The sequence below is a fragment of the Perognathus longimembris genome, chromosome 1, assembly GCF_023159225.1.
Source record: "Perognathus longimembris pacificus isolate PPM17 chromosome 1, ASM2315922v1, whole genome shotgun sequence".
Classification (NCBI taxonomy): domain Eukaryota; kingdom Metazoa; phylum Chordata; class Mammalia; order Rodentia; family Heteromyidae; genus Perognathus; species Perognathus longimembris.
This window is the reverse complement of record NC_063161.1, coordinates 160,239,985-160,257,922: the sequence shown is the minus strand read 5'-3', so window position 1 is coordinate 160,257,922 and position 17,938 is coordinate 160,239,985. Positions and strand designations below refer to the sequence as shown.

Here is a 17,938-nt window from a genome sequence, read left to right as displayed (position 1 = left end):
TAGCCTTGAGCAAAAAGAAGCTCAAGGACAGTGCCCAGGCCCTGAGTTCAAGCCCCAGGACTGGCCCAGCCCACCCCCCCAATTGCTGGTAGAGTGCATGCCTGTACTTCTAACTACTTGATCCGATGATGGAGGTTTGAAGCCGTCCTGCAAAAGAGAAGTCTGTGATACTTAACTAGCAAAAAGCTGGATGTGGAGCTGTGGCTCAAGGGGTAGAGCGCCAGCCCTGAGTGACAAAAGTAAGGGACAGTGCCCAGGGCCCTGAATTCAAATAGCTGCTAGGGGATGGGCACTGGTAGCTTACATCTATAATCCTATCTACTTGAGAGGCTGAGAACGGGAGGACCAAGGTTCAAGGCAAGTTTGGTCAGGAAAGTTCTTTTTTTTTTTTTTTTCTTTACTTTTTATTTTTTTAATTTTTTTGGCCAGTCCTAGGCCTTGGACTCAGGGCCTGAGCACTGTCCCTGGCTTCTTTTTGCTCAAGGCTAGCACTCTGCCACTTGAGCCACAGCGCCACTTCTGGCCATTTTCTGTATATGTGGTGCTGGGGAATCGAACCCAGGGCCTCATGTATACGAGGCAAGCTCTCTTGCCACTAGGCCATATCCCCAGCCCCTTTCTTTACTTTTTATTAACTTCATTTTTCAACAGGCAGTCATAGGCAAAATAATTACAAATGAATTGATACCAGCGTTTTTCTTCTGCTGTAGAAAGTCTAAATAGAAAAATAGGGATTTTTTTTAAAATCTGGGAATTTGGACTACTAATAAGACACTGTTGTATAGGTTTGTTTTATTGTTTGTTTCTTTGTTTGCCAGTCCTGGGTCTTGAACTCAGAGCCTGAGCACTGTCCCTGGCTTCTTTTTGTTCAAAGCTAACACTCTACCACTTGAGCCACAGCGCCACTTCTGGCTTTTTCTATATATGTGGTGCTAAGGAACGGAACCCAGGGCTTCATGTATGCAAGGCAAGTATTCTACCAGTACTCTTACTAGGCCACATTCCAAGCCCTTGTTGTGCAGATTTGTTTAGGGACAGAATAGTGCTCATGACTAAAGTCTGGATGCAATAGGAGTAAAGTGGTAGAATGTCAGGAAAGTTCTTGAGGACCCAGCCCCCCCTCCCCCTTTTTGTGCAGTTACTGGGATCTTATGCTCTTGCTCAGTTTCCTTGCTCACAGCTGACACTCTACCACTCGAGTCAAGCCTCCAGTCTGACTTTTTTCTGGTTAGTCAGGGATAGAATTGCAGAATTGCAGTTTTTTTCTGCCTGAGCCAGCTTTGAACTTCAGTCCTCCAGGTCTGAGCCACCTGAAACCAACTCAAGACCCCTTCTTACCCAGTAGCTGCTGTGGTGGTGTGGGCCTGCCTTCCCAAGCTACGCAGGAGGTCGAGACTGGGAGGACCGCGGTGCTGGGCCAGCCCGGGAAGCGTGAAAGAAAGCCGGACGTGGCAGCCTCGCACCTGTGAATCCAGAGAAGCCCCAAAGTGGGGTGGATCACTGTCCGGGGTGCGCCCAGGCAGGAGGCAAGACAACTGTCTCTATCCAGGTGTGCAGGGCAGGATGGCTTTGTAGGGAGCCCAGTGGTATGATGCCCATAAAACGCCTCTGAGCTCAGCTCCCCAGGACAGCCCGGGCCAAGGTGGGGGTCTGCGTGGGGAGGTGAGTAGTTTTCCTGACTATTTTATTACACACACACACACACACACACTACACTAGAACTTTCAGCACATAAATGCACACACGCCCATACAGGCACAGATGCAAATGCAAGCAGTATACAGGCATGCAAACATTTGCACACGTGTGCAAACTTGTATACACACACAGGTGCTGTTGTGTCTAGATGGAGGCTCGCGCCTGCTTCTCCAGCACTTTGTGTCAGGCCTGCTCAGTGCCCTGTGAAACCCGCCTAAGTGAACCCTGGCAGCTTCTCCTCCTGTCTCCCGTGTGTCATGCCCTGTGTTCCTGGGTCAGCCACCTCCCCCCCTGCCTCGGTTTCCCCACGTTCATCAGTGGAGCCTTCTGCTCTCTTCAAGTCTGCTCGCAGTGAATTTTTTTTGAAGATGTGAGGAATAGCTGTTGAGAGCTCTGTGTGTGTGTGTGTGTGTGAGAGTGTGTGTGTGCGCGCACACGCTCATGCGCAAGTAGTGTGTGCACATGTGCACCCGTACTTGGCCTTGAACTCAGGGCCGGGGAGCTGTCTTTTTTAGCCTTACTTGTCCAAGCTTGGCGGTCTACCGCCCGATCCCGCCCAGGATGGCTTTGAGCCTCATCCTCCGAGCTGAGCCTGCTGCGTGGCTGGGATTGCAGGCGCCAGCCCTCGGTGCCCGGCTGGTTGAGGAGTTTTGAGTCTGGTGGACGGCGCCAGCGTGCTGGAGGTGGGTGGCGTGGCCTGGCCTCGCCACAGAGCAGGACGAGGTCTGACGCACTGATGAAGAGCAGGCGGTGCTGCCCGCCGGGGTGTTTGGACTCAGGCCCTGAGCACTGTCTCTGGCTTCTTTTTGCTCAAGGCTAGCACTCTGCCACTTGAGCCACAGCACCACCTCTGGCTTTTATTTCTATCTGTATATGTGGTGCTGAGGACTCGAACCCAGGGCTTCGTGTATGCGAGGCCAGCACTCTGCCACTAGGGCCTATTCCCATCCCTATTTTTATTTCCACATTGGTAATTTTCTGCATCCTGAGATCTCCAGGGAGCCAGGTGTCTGTTGAAATGCTGGTGAAGTTGGGGCAGACACTGCCCGTGGAGGTGGGCCTCTGTGTGGAGGTCAGCCTCGGGGTGGAAGAGGTCACCCTCGGTGTGGAGGTCGGCCTTGGTGTGGAGGTCGGCCTCGGGGTGGAGGTCAGCCTCCTCGGGGTAGAGGTCGGTCTCGGGGTGGAGGTTGGCCTCGGTGTGGAGGTTGGCCTCCTGGGGTGGAGGTTGTTCTCGGGGTGGAGGTCGTTCTTGGTGTGGAGGTCGGCCTCCTTGGGGTGGAGGTTGTTCTCGGGGTGGAGGTCGTTCTCGGGGTGGAGGTTGTTCTCGGGGTGGAGGTCGTTCTCGGGGTGGAGGTCGTTCTCGGGGTGGAGGTTGTTCTCGGGGTGGAGGTCGTTCTCGGGGTGGAGGTCGTTCTCGGGGTGGAGGTCGGCCTCCTTGGTGTGGAGGTCGGCCTCGGGGTGGAGGTCAGCCTCCTCGGGGTGGAGGTCGGCCTCGGGGTGGAGGTCGGCCTCGGTGTGGAGCCCCGCACTGTGGGACGTGGATCAAAGCCACCGGACCCCTCTGGGCTTCCCTTCCTCCATCTGTGAAATGGGTTGGCGCCACCTGTCAACACGAGCTGTTGTGAATTGTGCCGTGGCTTCCCGAACAGCTGTGTGTGATGAGCCCCCATGCGTGTGTGGGGGACCCAGTGGGGCGGGGGTAGCAGTGCAGCCACCCCCCGCCCTTAGCAAATGCCAGTGCTGCCCACAGCGGGTACGCTGCTGGCACCACACCTAACCCGCGCCGCTCTGTGTCTTACCCAGAGGGAGGTGCTGAGCGGGGTCGGTGTTCAGCTAACGGTTCTGGTTTGGGGACGGCTTTCTGTGTGCTTGTGAAATGACAGGAGCTCTCTCGCTTGTCTCCCCAGGTCATCTCTGCCGTGTCCCGACTGTCCCTGCATAGCATTGCTCAGAACAAAGGGATCAGGTGAGCTCCGGGCGGCGCTGGCTGGGGTGGGCCCCCTCACGTCCGTGCCGCCCACGTGCCCGGTAACATCGAGGTTCCGGAGGTCGTCCTCGGCCTGCCTGTGCGGGCCGCTTTGCTCTGCCGCGCCACCACCGGGCTGCCGGCTGCGGGGCGGGGGCGGGGCCGGCGCCACGCAGGGTGTGGGGGGATCTCACGCACACGTTACTGATGCAAAGCCGCTTCTGATTGAGGTAATGAGATCGGCAAATGGATCCCTTCACGGATCACCGGGTGTCTGAGTGCACTGCCTCGCGCCGGCACCGGGGTCCTGGCGCGGGCGGAGGGGCCAGCCCAAGGGCAGGTCCCCGAGACTGTGGAGTTCCCCTGGGCACAGGTCAGGTGGGGCAGCACAGAAGTTGCCCCAGGGAAGCAGTGTCTTACCAGGCAGGGGCTTCAGGTTCAGAGGTCACATCCCCCAAGCCCGGCAGGAGCCAGGCCTTCCAGGGCCGCGTGCGAATTGCACACGTTGCTGCTCTCGGGACAAGGGGAGCTGGAGGCAGGGCCCGGGGGGGGGGGGTGTGTCGTGGACGGAAGGGAAGGACAGGGTTTCCTGAGCGTGGGGGGCGCCCAGCCAAATTCTCTCAGTCCCCGTCCTGTTCTGATAGGTGGACTTCCTCACTTCCTCCAGCCTGGCTTTCCCCCTCCTGGCCTGAGCGCCGTTCTGGAGCTTTCTCTCCGCAGCCCCCGGGGGCAGGGCCTCGTCACCGGGGCGACCTTGCTGAGCGCCGTCCCCCGACGCGGGGTGTCACTTCCCGGGCGTCCTGGGGTCCCCCAGCACTTCACAGGGGCTCCAGCCAAGCTTCACCGAGAAGTGCTTTCCAGCGCTCTTCAGCCGCAAAAGGCTTGGTTTCGCCTCTTTCCCTCTTGAGAAGCCACATGCCCCGCCCACGGCTCCGAGGACTCACCCCGAGTCCTCCACGGCTCCGAGGACTCACCCCGAGTCCTCCATGGCTGGATCGGAGCCCGGCGTGATCCTTGAAAAAAATCAAAATAAAAACATCCCGCCCTCTCGCAACCCCTGCGCTTTGCTCACGCGGCTGATTTGCTAGCAAAGCCCCACTGACACCGCCCAGAGACCCAGGAGTCAGAGACTGACCCTGTGTCGCCCCCCCCCACTGCCTGCTGGGGGGGGGGGCGGGTGTACGTGGGCGCTGGTCGGGGAGCGGGAGGCCGCCATGTCAGAGCCCACCCTACAGATGGGGAGCAGTCCTGACTTGGGGGTGAGGAAGGGAAGGCCGACAGGCTGGAGGGGACACTGCCCCCGTCGGCCCCATGCCCACAGGCAGTGTGACTGGCGAAGGGGGGCCTGTAGACGCAATGCAGCTTGTAGTTAGAAGGGCGTCGGGGAGGGTCAGGGTCAGAGGGTGGACGGGAGAGGGTGAGGGCAGGCTGGGGTGGTCTGGCTGCTGGCCGAGGAATGTAGGCTGGGCTGGACGCTGAGGGAGGCCAGGCAGGGCTGGGCGCGACTCTGTCCGGAGCCTCCTAGAGGGACACGCAGGCCCAGCGCCCGCGGCCCGCGCCTGGGCTACTCAGCAAGTTGAGATCTGGGGACCATGGCTTACAGCTAGCCTGGGCAAGAAAGTTCCAGAGACTGTTTCCAGGTAATCACCTCAAAGCCGGAAGTAGAGCTCTGGCTCAAGAGGTGGAGCACCGGCCTTGAGCACAAAAGTTAAGGGACAATGTCCTTCCAAAAAGGACACAGGATGAAAACTTGGAGTCTGTGTTGCTTCCGTTCCGAGTGTGGGCCACGTGTCACCGAGACAGGGACCCACACAGGGAGAGGCCTGAGGGGTGCTTGGGGTGGCTACCGTGCTTCCTCAGGTCTCCTCCCTCCCCCCTTCCCGCCCCCCCTCCGCCGCCTGGTGGGGTGGACTGCATGCTGGCCCCGCCCACTATACCCTGCTTCAATGGCGAGGTGCAGTCCACGTGCCCTGCATGTCCTGCTTTGGGAGGGAGGGAGGGAGGGAGGGCTTGGCAGCACGACCCCCATTCTGGATTCTTCTCAGAAGCTGACCCCGCTTCTGGGACGCGGGCTCCCCTGCCCCCGGCACTCCACGTCCGTTCTGCCCCGTGCGGGACCCTGTGGCCCAGCGGAGTCCCCCCCCCCCCCCCCGTGGGATTTCCAGGCCGTGGCAGGGGCGGGGCTGCTTTTCCTCCCAAGGCTGAGTCACGCGTGGTCCTTTGCCTGGACAGGCCGCCCTCCGTCCTGAGAACTGGATTTGTGTTGGCGGCTCCTGGCTTGGGTGGGCAGGGCAAGTGGGCACGGGTCAAGGGTCAAGGGTCAGGCTGAGGTTTAGGGCGGGAGAAGCACATGAGCCGGAACACCCTTCTTCATTTCCAAGCAGATTCTCAGAGTACCAGACACGCCCGGATCCAGATCTGAGGACCACAGAATGTTCTGAACTAAAATCACTAGAATAAACAACTCACACGTCACTGGCAGAGTGGGGAGCCTTATCCCTGGGTGTTGGGGGGACGGCCTCCCTCCCTCCCCACAGCCAAGACCCCAAGACCAGGTTCCCGCCTGCCAGGAGGGCCAGGCCCCCCCCCCCCCCCCCCGTGGGGCTCGAGGCCGCAGCTGTGGCTGACAGCCAGCCTGTGCCCTGATGCTTTCGGCCTTGTCTGCTCCGGTCTTCTTCCCACGGCTGGATGGAGCGGGGTCCCTGCTGGGGGGCTGGGATGGGGGACGTTTATCTCTTGGGCCGCAAGGGCGGGCGCCTTTGACTCAGCCCTGACCTCGTTTCAGCAAGGTCTCCATCATGTCAGAGGTACTAAAGGCCCCTCAGCCAGTGGGATGGACTGGGGAAACTGCAGTCTGGAGAATGCTCTAGGGCTTTCTGGGTGGGGGTCACCTCCACCAGAGTCTCAGAGCCCTAGCCAAGGGACGAGGTCCCATGCCAAGGCCCTGTGCCACCCTCTCCCCTGGGCTCTCCTCCCCTCCCTCTGTCCTCTCCTCCCCGCTGAGCTGCCCTCCCCCCTGCCCTGCCCCTCCAGTTGCCCTCCCCCCGGCTGCCCTTCCCTGGGTGGGGGCACGAGGCTCCCTTTGGTGCTGCTCGGTCTCTCTGGCATGCGCTCAGCGGGTGTCCCCCGCCCCTTTCCCAGCTGGTGCTGCGTTGCTAATTCCAGGTAATTGGACTGTTTGGCAGTTTTCATCTGCTCAGCAGCTCGTGTTGCCAGCAAGATGGTTTTAATTGTCCCACCTAGCGACACAGACGCCTGGCTGCCTGGTCCTGGCGGCTCTGCGGGCGGGCCGGCCTGATTGATGGGGGTCCTGCTGCCTTTCCTTCCAGAACCCTTGTGTGGCAAGTGGAAGGCACTGAGTTCCTTTCTAGGGAAGACCGGGAGGCAGGAGAGCCTGCCTTTGGATTTGGGGTGTCCAGGTTTTGGGGGTCTGGCACCCTGTGGTCACCGGCGGATCTGTGGGGGCTCCGTGGGGCCCCTTGCTGGGTCACCGGCCTGCTCTCTCATGTGACACTGGCTCCCGCACTCCCAAGTCCCACTGGCCGGGTCAGTAACAGTTGGGTAGCAACTTGGCCTGGCCCTCACTCGGGCCTCCAGGCTCAGGTGGGGCTACCCTGGGTTCCAGGGTGGGGGAGGGGAAGGGGGAGGGGAAAGAGGAAGCAGGCGGGAGCTGGAAGGGGTCCCTCGGGTGGTCTGCCCACACGGGGGAGATGGCACGGGGGCCGAGGCCCACGGGCGGGGACTTGGAGCCGGATGTGCCTGGTCTTTCTGCAGAGTGTGGGCCCGGGGGCGGGGCTGGGCAGGACCAGGGGAGGCGGCACGGTGGCCTTCCTGTGTGCGGGGGTGGGGGGGTTCTTGGTAGCCAGTGGCTTGAGTCTGTCTGGACAAAGCCCTTCCGTGGCTTCGTGGGGCCCGGAGGCTTGGGGAGCGGCGGGGGGGGGGGGGGACACCAGTGCGGGAAGGCTGGGGAACAGGGTGGGGGGAGCCCGAGGGTAGGAGGAGGCAGCAGTGAGGGCCCGGTGGCCAGCAGGAGGGGCTGGGGGGAGGGGGTGACTGCATGCCGCGGGATCCCTGCACCCGCTTGCCACACCGTTCTCCGCCTTGCGGGATCTCGCGTGGTCTTGGGGATGGAGACAGGAAGCCCCTCTGGTGGGACCGCTGTCCGTCCAGCCTGGCGCCTCCCCACCACGGCTCCCCCAGTTGCAGCATGTGGGGGAGGCCGGGCACCGGCGGCCCCACACCGGCCGTCCGGCTGCTCAGGAGGCTGAGGTCTGAGGACCACAGTTCAAAGCCAGCCTGGGCAGGAAGGTCTGGACAGAGCTATTCTGGGGGAGAGACCCCCTCTCCAGCCCCTGCCTGCTCTGCTCTCTCTCACCGGGGCTCATCAGTCAGATGGCTTCCAGGGTGCCGCCACGCGTCCCAGCCGCACCCGGAGAGGCTGCCGTGGCCGGAAGGGCAGGCCGTGTCGGCGTGCCCTCCGCGTCAGGCAGAGTGCCCGGGGGAAAGGCCCCTCGCTCCAGGCGCGCCGCCAAGGCCAAGGCCGCCAGGCTGACCCTTGTTTCCCAGCAGAAATTTCAGCAGGAAATGTGGGGGGCCGGGACCTGAGAGCCTCCAGCTGCCGGGTCACCCCTGTCTCCCTGGCGGCACGGAGGGGGGAGGGGTCTTGCCTGGGTCACACAGGGACTCGGTGGTTACCCAGAATCCTCCCTGCTGAGCAGATCCTGCCCTCCATGCCAACTTCTGTGCGCTTGTGAAGGAAGGCCTGCCCTTGGGATGTGTTGACGGGGCACCATCTGCAGCGACAATGCACGCTTGTTCCTCTGACACTAGCTGGAGGCAACACAAACCCAGCACGCTGTGCCCACCACCCCAACACATGCGGCCTGGCCCCGGTTCTCAGGGTTCTGGAGGTGGACGCAGACCTGCGAGCCAGGAGGAGGGCAGGATCTTCAGAGCTCCTTGCTGTGCCGGCCTCCCTGGAGGATCTGCGCATGCGCGCGCGCCACACTGTTGGCTGGGCGCTGTGTGGCGGCTCCAGTCACCTTCCTGTGTCGTGCTCATGCGGGCAGGGCGCCGGGGCTTTGTCCTCTGGGGAGAGGCCACGTGCTCCCCGACAGGCAGGTGGAAAACCAGAAGCACAGCAGTAGGGCCGCGGAGACATCTCATTCTCCCACTGTCCGCAGGTGGGGCTAGGCGCCTTGCCCCGGGACCGGGGAGGGCAGGCAGTGGACCCAGCAGGACCGCGAGGCCTCCTCCGCCCCTGTGCGGGTCCAGACAGGAGGGCAGACACAGCCTCTCGGGGATTTGGGGCCACTCGGGGCCTTTGCAGTCAGTTCCAGTGTGTGCCCTCTTCCCTCCCCTGTGGCCCTAAGTTATCCACACTCCCCACTTCCTCTCCTCCGCCCCTGCTGGGCCCTGGCAGAGGCAGGGCTCACAGTCAGGGGGCAGTGGTGCCTTTGCTTTCCCAACCCCTCTGCCTGGGCAGGGGCGTGTGTGTGTGTGTGTGTGTGTGTGTGTGTGTGTGTGTGTGTGTGTGTGTGTTGGTACTGGAGTTTGAACTCTCTCAAGGTTGATGTTCTACCTCTTGAGCCACAGCTGTTCTTCTTTTTGCTGGTTCATTGGAGATAAGAGTCTTAGGGACTCTTCTGCCTAGGTTGGCCTTGAACCGTGATCCTCAGATCGCAGTCTCACGCCGGGATTACAGGTGTGAGCCACCAGCACCCAGCTCCGTACGTCTTTGGCTGGGGATCCTGGTGCTCACTGTATTTCGGCCCCACCAGACCTTGTCCTTGTCCTGCGGCCAGTTGTCTATCCACTGCCTTCCTCGGCCACATCGGCCCCTCCTGTCCACTCAGGCCCCTGCTCCTTCACGAATTGCACGGAAGGCGGTCGGTTTCTCCTTCCTTATCCAACACGGAGGTTAGCTTCGGCTGGGTGCTTACATCCCTGGGGGGACCCCAAAGGGGCCCAGCCAGGATTCCTGCCACGCCTTGTCCGGCTTGAATCCAGAATACTAACCAGTCGTGGCGCTTTGTCCTTCAGACTACTTCCCTCCTGCCGCCTCCGAGAAGTCCCTCCTGTCTCCCCAGCCCGCGGCTGCCGGGCTCGGTGCCTCTGCCCCGCACCCCCTCGTCCTAGGGTGCCTTCATGATGGGGGACGATCTCTCCACATCTGTGGCTCAGGAAAACTGAGCTGGGAGTGGCTGTCCCCCCTCGGGCGTCTGGACTGGTGGGTTGTTGTTGACGGAGGCCTGATCTGTCTGTCTCTGGGCTTGTTTTGACAGTTGGGGCGGTTTAGCAGAAAGCCATTTTTAATAAGTGGGACCCTGGGGCTTCAAGGCTGTCCCACCAATTAGGACGCTTGCCCAGGTGCCTCTGAGTAATTAAACGCCTGCAGTCCAGGGGCTGCTGCCCTCGATGTGCCTTTCAAGTTTGCCTGGCAGCTGTACTTCCCTGGCACATGGTGCCAGAGGCTGTCATCCAGGTCCTGTGCTCTGTGTGTGTGTGTGTGTGTGTGTGTGTGTGTGTGTGTGTGTCTGTGTCTGTCTGTCTGTCTGTCTGGGCTCCAGCCCCCACTCTCATCCGGCTCCTGGCCTGCTTCTCCTGCTGGGTGAAGCTGAGCCCGAGTGCGGCCTGCCTCGTCCGAGCCCGATTCAGATTCTGGCTGTTGAGGATACAAAGCCGAGCCCTGGCCAGGGTCCACAGCCATTGTGCACACAACACGCGGGACCAGGTGGCTAGCCTGTCCCTATTTCCAGCCGAAAGCGCCATCCATGCTGGGCAAACTGGGACACGCGTGAGCTCTGGGCGAGGTGGGTGCGGGCCCTGGGCTCGCCTGAGCCTCTGAGGCGGGGTCCGCACGCCCAGGCCGGCAGCGCGTCTCACCATCGCGGAGACCAACGCAAGGCCCAGCCCCTGCCCTGCGAGGCTGACCCGGGCACCCGCAGGCGGCGCGGCCCTCCCCGCCCCCCGTCCGGTCTGCAGCGGACGTGGCTCGGGTTCGGCCATGCGCCACTTTCTCCACGAGCGTGCCAGGTGACCGGCGGGCCTATGCCATGTCTGCTGTGCCACAGCCAAGCAGTGACCCAAAGCTGGAGTGCCCTCCAGACCCCAACCTCCTTTCGGGACCCTAGCGTGGTGGAAGAACTGGGAGTTGAGGATGCTTTGCAGTCGTGCAGTTGTGGGGGACCCCAGGTGGTCCTGTGGGGCGCCTTGGGGAGCAGGGGCCTGGCTTGTTGGAACTACCACCGCTCGTGGAGGCCGGGGAGTGGAGGTTCGATCTCAGGGTAGATTGGCTCCGGGGATAAGATGGAGAGTGACCTGCCCCACGGCAGAGCGGACACTTGCTGGTGGCGGGACTTGAGCCTAGACCCTTACACGCTTTATCTCAGCTTGTAAACAGTCACACCGACCCCTGTCCTGCAGCTGGGGGACCCGGGGCTTAGCCGGGCAAAGCGAAGGCACAGTGCTTCAGCTGCCATGTCTGGCTCGGTGCCTCCCCGCCCCCTTGGTGGCTGTGTGTGTTTCAGAGTCTCTGGTGGAGGCCGGAGCTGAGGGCCGTGCTGGGCTCTGGGCCGGGCTGCTGGTAGACAGGGCGCAGGGTGAGCGGACACCCAGCCTGCGGGCTGTGGGAAGGACGTCCTGTCCGGGGTGGAGGGCTTTCCTTGGGAAGCAGGCCCCGCACCAGAGCCTGGATTGGACCGAAGCTCCAGAGGCCCCGGCCAGATGCGGCCAGTTCCCCGCGCCACCCCCTCCTGGATCTGGAGCTCATGACAGGAGCCTGCGGGGCTGGAGGCCCAGGCCGCCCTCGCGTCCTCGCCGGAGCGCCCACAGACACCCCCCCTCCCCCCGCTCAGCAGCCGTGCCCCCACCGAGCCCCTGCTGTTGGATGTGAATACTTAGCTCTCACCCTCGGGCCCTGCTCCAGAACCTGCCTGCTTTGCTTTCTGGCTACTTTGTCATAAAAGCCATGTTGGAGCAGGTGCCGGTGGCTCACGCCTGTCATTTCAGCTACTCAAGAAGCTGAGATCAGAGGATTGTGGTTCAAAGCCAGCCAGGGCAGGAAAGTCCATGAGACTCTTGTCTTCAGTTAACCACCAGAAAACCAGAAGTGAAGCTGTGGCTCAAAGTGGAAGAACACTGCCTCGAGCAAAAAAGCTCAGCGACAATGCCCAGGCCCTGAGTTCAAGCCCCATGACCGACATCCTCACCCCAACCCCCCCCCCCCAAAAAAAAGAAGCATTCAAACTGGGTGCTGTTGGCTCACACCTATAATATAAGCCACTTACTAAGAGGCTGAGATCTGCGGATCACGGTTCAAAGCCAGCCCAGGCAGGAAAGCCCTCCATGAGTCTCTCATCTCCAAGAAACCATCAACAAGCCATAAATGGAGCTGTGGCTCAAGTGCTAGTCAAGTGCTAGGGCCAGGAGGGAGGAAGTGGAGAAAGAGCGAAGCTCCTGGGAGCGGGATTCACACTTCCCCGTCCCTCTCTGGGCTCCGGGTCTAAGCACCTCTTCACGTGTCCCCTACGCGGGCTGCACCCCGTGTGGCTCTGGCACTGAGAGTGGAATTGTTCTGCGTGGGTTTGTCCACACGGGGTCATGGCCGCTGGATGCCACGGTGGACTGAGGGAACGGGAGGCTCCTTGAGAAGGGAGGCCTGGAAGCTTCCGAGGGAGGCCAGGGTGCTGGAGGAGCCGGAGGAGCCCCTGCGGGGCGCGGGGAGTGGAGATTTCCCCCGTGGAGATTTCCCGCCTGGCAGTTTTCTGCTTTCTGTGTGAGTATCCGTGCAGTCTCTGCGTGGTGCGGGGGAAACGCCGCACAAGGGAGTGAGTTTTCACGAGCCCATCCTGGGGCTCTGGGGGGCTCCCTGCGCTCTGCTCAAGCACTCACCGCGGTCTCTGCCGTGTCCCAGGCCCCGCTCAGCGAGCACATCAACACCAGGGACAGCTTCCTGCAGCCAGGGGAGGGGAGCGGGGGACCCATGGGGATGGAGAGGTCAGCTGGCAGTGAGAGCAAGCTGCAGCTAGGTCTTACAGCAAGAGGACGCCCGCGGAGACCTGCTCCGGCCCCTTCCCGGCCCGGGGCTGCAGCTGGTCCCAGTTCTCCCTTGTTGGTGCCAATGGGTCCCCAGTGTCCGGTCGGGAGCAGGGCAGGGCTGGCCGCCCAGCCCGAGGCCCCAGTGTTAGTCGGGCACAGGGCTGGCTGCCCAGCCCGAGGCCCCACTCTGCTGGGTGTGTGTGGTTTTTCACCAGTGCTCCTTGAAATGCTTCCTGAGTCCATCTGCCACTCATCCATCTGTCCATGAATCCAGCCACCTACAAACCCAGCGACTCTGCTACCACCTGTCCAGCTATCCAGACTTTTACCATCCATCCATCCATCTGCCATCCACCCACCATCCACCCACCCATTCTTCCATCTTCCCATACCACAACTCACCTATTTATCTACTTAACAGTTCACCTACTCCGCTCAACTATGAGTCCAGCCACTCAGCAACTCATCCATTATCCAGTTGCTCACCCATCTACCCATCCACCTACTAATGCAGGCATCTGCCCATTGCTCTATCATCCACCTGTGCATCCGTCCATCCACTCATCTATTTATCCATCTATCCATGACTTACCCACCCATTTATCTGCCTCCTCACCTACCTACTCATCAGCCTACTGATCCACTTACCTACCTACCTGTCGGTCCACCCACCATCCGTCCATCTGTCCATCCATCCATCCATCCATCCATCCCATTCTAGCTGTAGTCAGTGGTGGACCAGGGCTGAGAGAATGGTCAAACCTTCTCCATGAGGTGGGGGCTGTGTCAAGCCTTGAGAGATGTTGGGTCTAGGATGCATGGGGAGGACAAGGGGAGGGCTGAGCTGAGCACAGGCTGGAGGTAGGACTGGAAGGGGGCCCACCTACTTGTACAGCCTCCCCCCCACCCCCCGTCCTGGCTCAGAGTCCTGCATGGCCCTGGCGGGCTGTCTCTCTCTCCTCCTCTTCCCATCCTGGCAGCCAGTCACTGTCTTTGTTTGGCTGTGACAGAAATTAATTGCATTTGCAGTTCCACTCTCCAGGGCCTTTGTGGCCCGCACAGTGGTGCTGGAATTTGAGTAGTACAGGTTTATAGAGGCGGCGGTGTTATCTTCTCATTTTAACATTCTTGTGTTATCTCTGCTGGGCAGGGCAGGTGAAGGACATCAGAAGAGGCGCAGAAAGGGGGAACTTAGGGAAATCATGCACACAACCTGAGACCACAAATTTTGAGGTTACTATTGTGTGTTATTTTGGTGGGCTCCAACGTGTGTGTGTGTGTGTGTGTGCGTGCGTGCACGTGCACATGTGCTGACACTGGGGCTTGAACTAGACATCTGTGCTAGCTATCCTGTAGCGTTTTTTCATTCAAGGCTGGCACTCTGCCACTTGAGCCATAGCGCTACTTCTTTTCGGTGATTAATTGGCTTTTGGTGTTTAATTGGAGATAAGTCTCATGGGCTTTCCTACCTGGGCTGGCTTGGAACTGAGATCCTCAGACCGTAGTCTCCTGAGCCAGGATTACAGGTATGAACCACCAGTATCTGGCCATACCAACCGACGCCTAGCGACACCATCTTTGTGTTAGGGAAGCAGGTGCCGAAATGCCCTTGGTGAACAGGGCTTGGAGGCTGTAACGAGGTCTCCAGAGCTAATTTTCCTGGGTGGCAGAAGGTAACCCGGATGAGACTCATACTCGGAGTTGGAACAGACCTAGCTTTAGTGTACTAATTGGAAAATAAAGGTTCAGTTAAAAATGAAAAGCAAAAGTGAACGTTTGGAGCAAGCAGACTTGGCTGATGTGACGTTAGAGACAGGACAGCGGGAACCGGCCCCGGCAGTGGGGTGTCAGGCGGAAAGGGAGGAAGCAGGCTGCCTCTGGGGCCCCGGGGGCCAGGTGTCAGCCTGGACGAGTTTCCAGCATGTTCTCTGGTCACTTGTGCGGGGACCAGCTCTCTGGCTGGCAGGCCGGCCGGCCCGGTGCTGGGCTTTGCGTTGGCTTTGTGCTCTGTGGCGTGGCCGGGAGAATGGATTCCTCTAGTTCCTGCTCGCCAGGGCATCGCGGTGGCCCGTGACCCGAGGACGCGCACCTCCACCGTCACGACGATGAGGGGGGCCGAGGACAGATGGGGCCCGCCGGGCAGAGGTCCCTCCGAAGCGTGCCGTGTCCTCCAACACCGGCTACTGACGTTGGAGCCACAGGGTCGAGGACACGCGGCCCAGAGGCCTCAGACTTGAGATCCCCTGCGGGGCCTGGGTCGTGGCACGGTTGGCGGGGGCGGAAGCCCTCCCCGCCCCCCCCCCCCCCCGTACTCTCCCAGCCTCCAGCCCCCGCCGGCGTGCGGCTCTCTGCCTCGCTGGTGGAGGCCGGCAGTCCCCGTCCCGCTGACTGTCTGCGCCCAGCCAATGTCAGGCTGACCCCGGCCAGGAGGCGCTTCCCCCCGGCACAGAGCGGGGCAGGGGTCTTAGAACTGGCCCTTGGGGCTACACGGAGGGGCTGGGCTTGTGTATTTTCTTTATTGAGATTAAGTAGTTCGTAAGTTTTACCGTACACATTTTAACCTTTACTGGTTATAAGGTAAATTATCCAAGGAGCCCCATCCTGGAGTCTTTATTGGGGCGTTAGCAGTCTGCAGGAAGCCGGTAGTTACAAAGGCCTGCAGCCTGCAAATACCCTTAACACCGTTACATGAGGGTCGGGTCAGGCTGCCCTGGGGTGCTGGCTGAGGGGTGCAGGGTGGTGGGGGTCGGGTCAGGCTGCCCTGGGGTGCTGGCTGAGGGGTGCAGGGTGGTGGGGGTCGGGTCAGGCTGCCCTGGGGTGCTGGCTGAGGGGTGCAGGGTGGTGGGGGTCGGGTCAGGCTGCCCTGGGGTGCTGGCTGAGGGATGCAGGGTGGTGGTGGTCGGGTCAGGCTGCCCTGGGGTGCTGGCTGAGGGGTGCAGGGTGGTGGGGGTCGGGCCAGGCTGCCCTGGGGTGCTGGCTGAGGGGTGCAGGGTGGTGGGGGTCGGGCCAGGCTGCCCTGGGGTGCTGGCTGAGGGGTGCAGGGTGGTGGGGGTCGGGCCAGGCTGCCCTGGGGTGCTGGCTGAGGGGTGCAGGGTGGTGGGGGTCGGGCCAGGCTGCCCTGGGGTGCTGGCTGAGGGGTGCAGGGTGGTGGGGGTCGGGTCAGGCTGTCTGGGGTGCTGGCTGAGGGGTGCAGGGTGGTGGGGGTCGGGTCAGGCTGTCTGGGGACGCGGTGGTCCAGGAGGGAGGTACTGGCACCAGGGTGCCGTTGTGGCGTGACCCCGAGGCTGTGGTGGTGGGAAGGAGCTCTCCCGTGGCACACCCCTGGGTGGGCAGAGCTTTCCGGTCATGGCCTCTGGACCGGGTCTGCCCACGGTGCTTGCTGGGGGCCGGGGGATGGGGGAGGCAGCGGAGCCTCGCACTCGGCCAGCGGAGGCCGGTCTCAGCTTGTATGGGCTTGTCCTGGCCATTGGGCCGACCCTGGGGACTGTCCCGTCAGCATGGCAGGCCGCCCCCCCCCGGAGCTCCCACCCCTGCCCTCCCCCGGGGGACTGGCGCTGGCCACCTGCCCCCTCCTGCGTGAACAGTGAGGCGTCCAGGGCACCCCACACTTAATTTCCATAATGTGACTACTGTGCAGGTGACAGCAACATGGTGACAAGAGACAAAAGCCCGTCACCCCCCCACACTCTCATTTGGGATGTGGAGGTCAGGGGGGCCCCCAGGGGGGCCGCCTGTGACCCTCTCCAGGGCCACACAGGCCCCCCCCCGGGAGGGATGGCGGGCAGGTCCCAAGCTGGCTGGGCCTCACACCTCCTCTCTCTCTCTCTCTGCAGGCCTTTTCCCTCGGAGGAGACCACGGAGAGCGACGACGATGTCTACCGCAGCCTGGAGGAGCTGGCTGAGTAAGGAGGCGGCGCAGGGAGGCGGAGGGGGCGGGGGGGGGGTTGCGGGGGGGGTGCCGAAGAGTCCCCGGGGCCCAGCACTCACAGGGAGCCCAGCACAGTGCAGACAGCTGCCAGCTCAGGGATCGGCAGCCCTCATCGCCATTACTTCCCAGAAGGCCACCAGCTCGCCCCGCAGGCTCCGCGTGTGTGTGTATGTGGGGGGGGGGGGGGGTCGGGGGTTCTTGCTTCTGTGGAGTGGCAGCAGTGGGAGACGCCATGTTGCGCCTGCCCCTCTCCCCCCGCCCGCCATCTCTCAGGATTTCTTTGCTGCACCTGCACACGGCCATTTCCGAGCTGTGCTGTTTCTCTGAAGGGCCCCGGGTCCCTGGCGGATGTAGCTCTGCTGGCCTCTTGCTGGCAGGGTGGGGCCTGGGCCTGGGCTGGGCTAGACGGGCAGGGTGGTAGAGATGCGAACCCCGTCCTGCGGGGAGGGACCCAGCCTGCCAGCTCTCGGCTGCGTCTGGTGTCCCCCTGGCCAGGGGCTCGCTGGAGCCCCGCCTCTGGGCTTCCCGACCGCCCGTCCGCCTCATTCTTGTATTAGACAGTGTTTCTTTGTTCCTGGATAAACTGAGTGCTCCCTTCCGGGCAGCCTCCTGCCGGTTCTCTCTCCCTCCATCTCAGCCCAGGCCGGGCAGTGATGCCCGCTGATGGAGCCCCGCCCCCTCCCGGTGTGTGTGTGGTGTGTGTGTGTGGTGTGTGGCAGTGATGCCCGCTGATGGAGCCCCGCCCCCTCCCGGTGTGTGTGTGTGTGTGTGTGTGTGTGTGTGTGTGTGTGTGTGGCAGTGATGCCCGCTGATGGAGCCCCGCCCCCTCCCGGTGTGTGTGTGTGTGTGTGTGTGTGTGTGTGTGTGTGTGTGTGGCAGTGATGCCCGCTGATGGAGCCCCGCCCCCTCCCGGTGTGTGTGTGTGTGTGTGTGTGTGTGTGTGTGTGTATGTGTGAGGCAGTGATGCCCGCTGATGGAGCCCCGCCCCCTCCCGGAGTGTGTGTGTGTGTGTGTGTGTGTGTGTGTGTGTGTGTGTGTGTGTGTGGCAGTGATGCCCACTGATGGAACCCCGCCCCCTCCCGGGGTGTGTGTGTGTGTGTGTGTGTGTGTGTGTGTGTGTGTGTGGCAGTGATGCCCGCTGATGGAGCCCCGCCCCCTCCCGGTGTGTGTGTGTGTGTGACGGAGCCCCGCCCCCTCCCCCGGCGGTGACCGAGCCTCTGGCCCAGGCCGGGGCCTGCCTCCCCTCACGCCCGACGCCGCTCCTGGGGCCCAGCGAGGTGTGCTCCCGCTGGATGTCTCGCCGCACG

At 62.0% G+C, this 17,938-nt stretch overlaps 1 protein-coding gene across 2 annotated transcripts in view; it reads left to right on the top strand.

The window, feature by feature from the left end:
* LOC125350896 (guanine nucleotide exchange factor VAV2) overlaps positions 1-17,938 on the top strand; it is a 137,208-nt gene that overhangs the window by 74,632 nt on the left and 44,638 nt on the right. For both annotated transcript variants that reach the window (XM_048345767.1, XM_048345771.1), the window contains exons 3-4: positions 3,606-3,664; positions 16,537-16,605. In XM_048345767.1, coding sequence (XP_048201724.1) covers positions 3,606-3,664; positions 16,537-16,605 — 128 coding nt within the window. The remainder of the gene's footprint in view (positions 1-3,605; positions 3,665-16,536; positions 16,606-17,938) is intronic.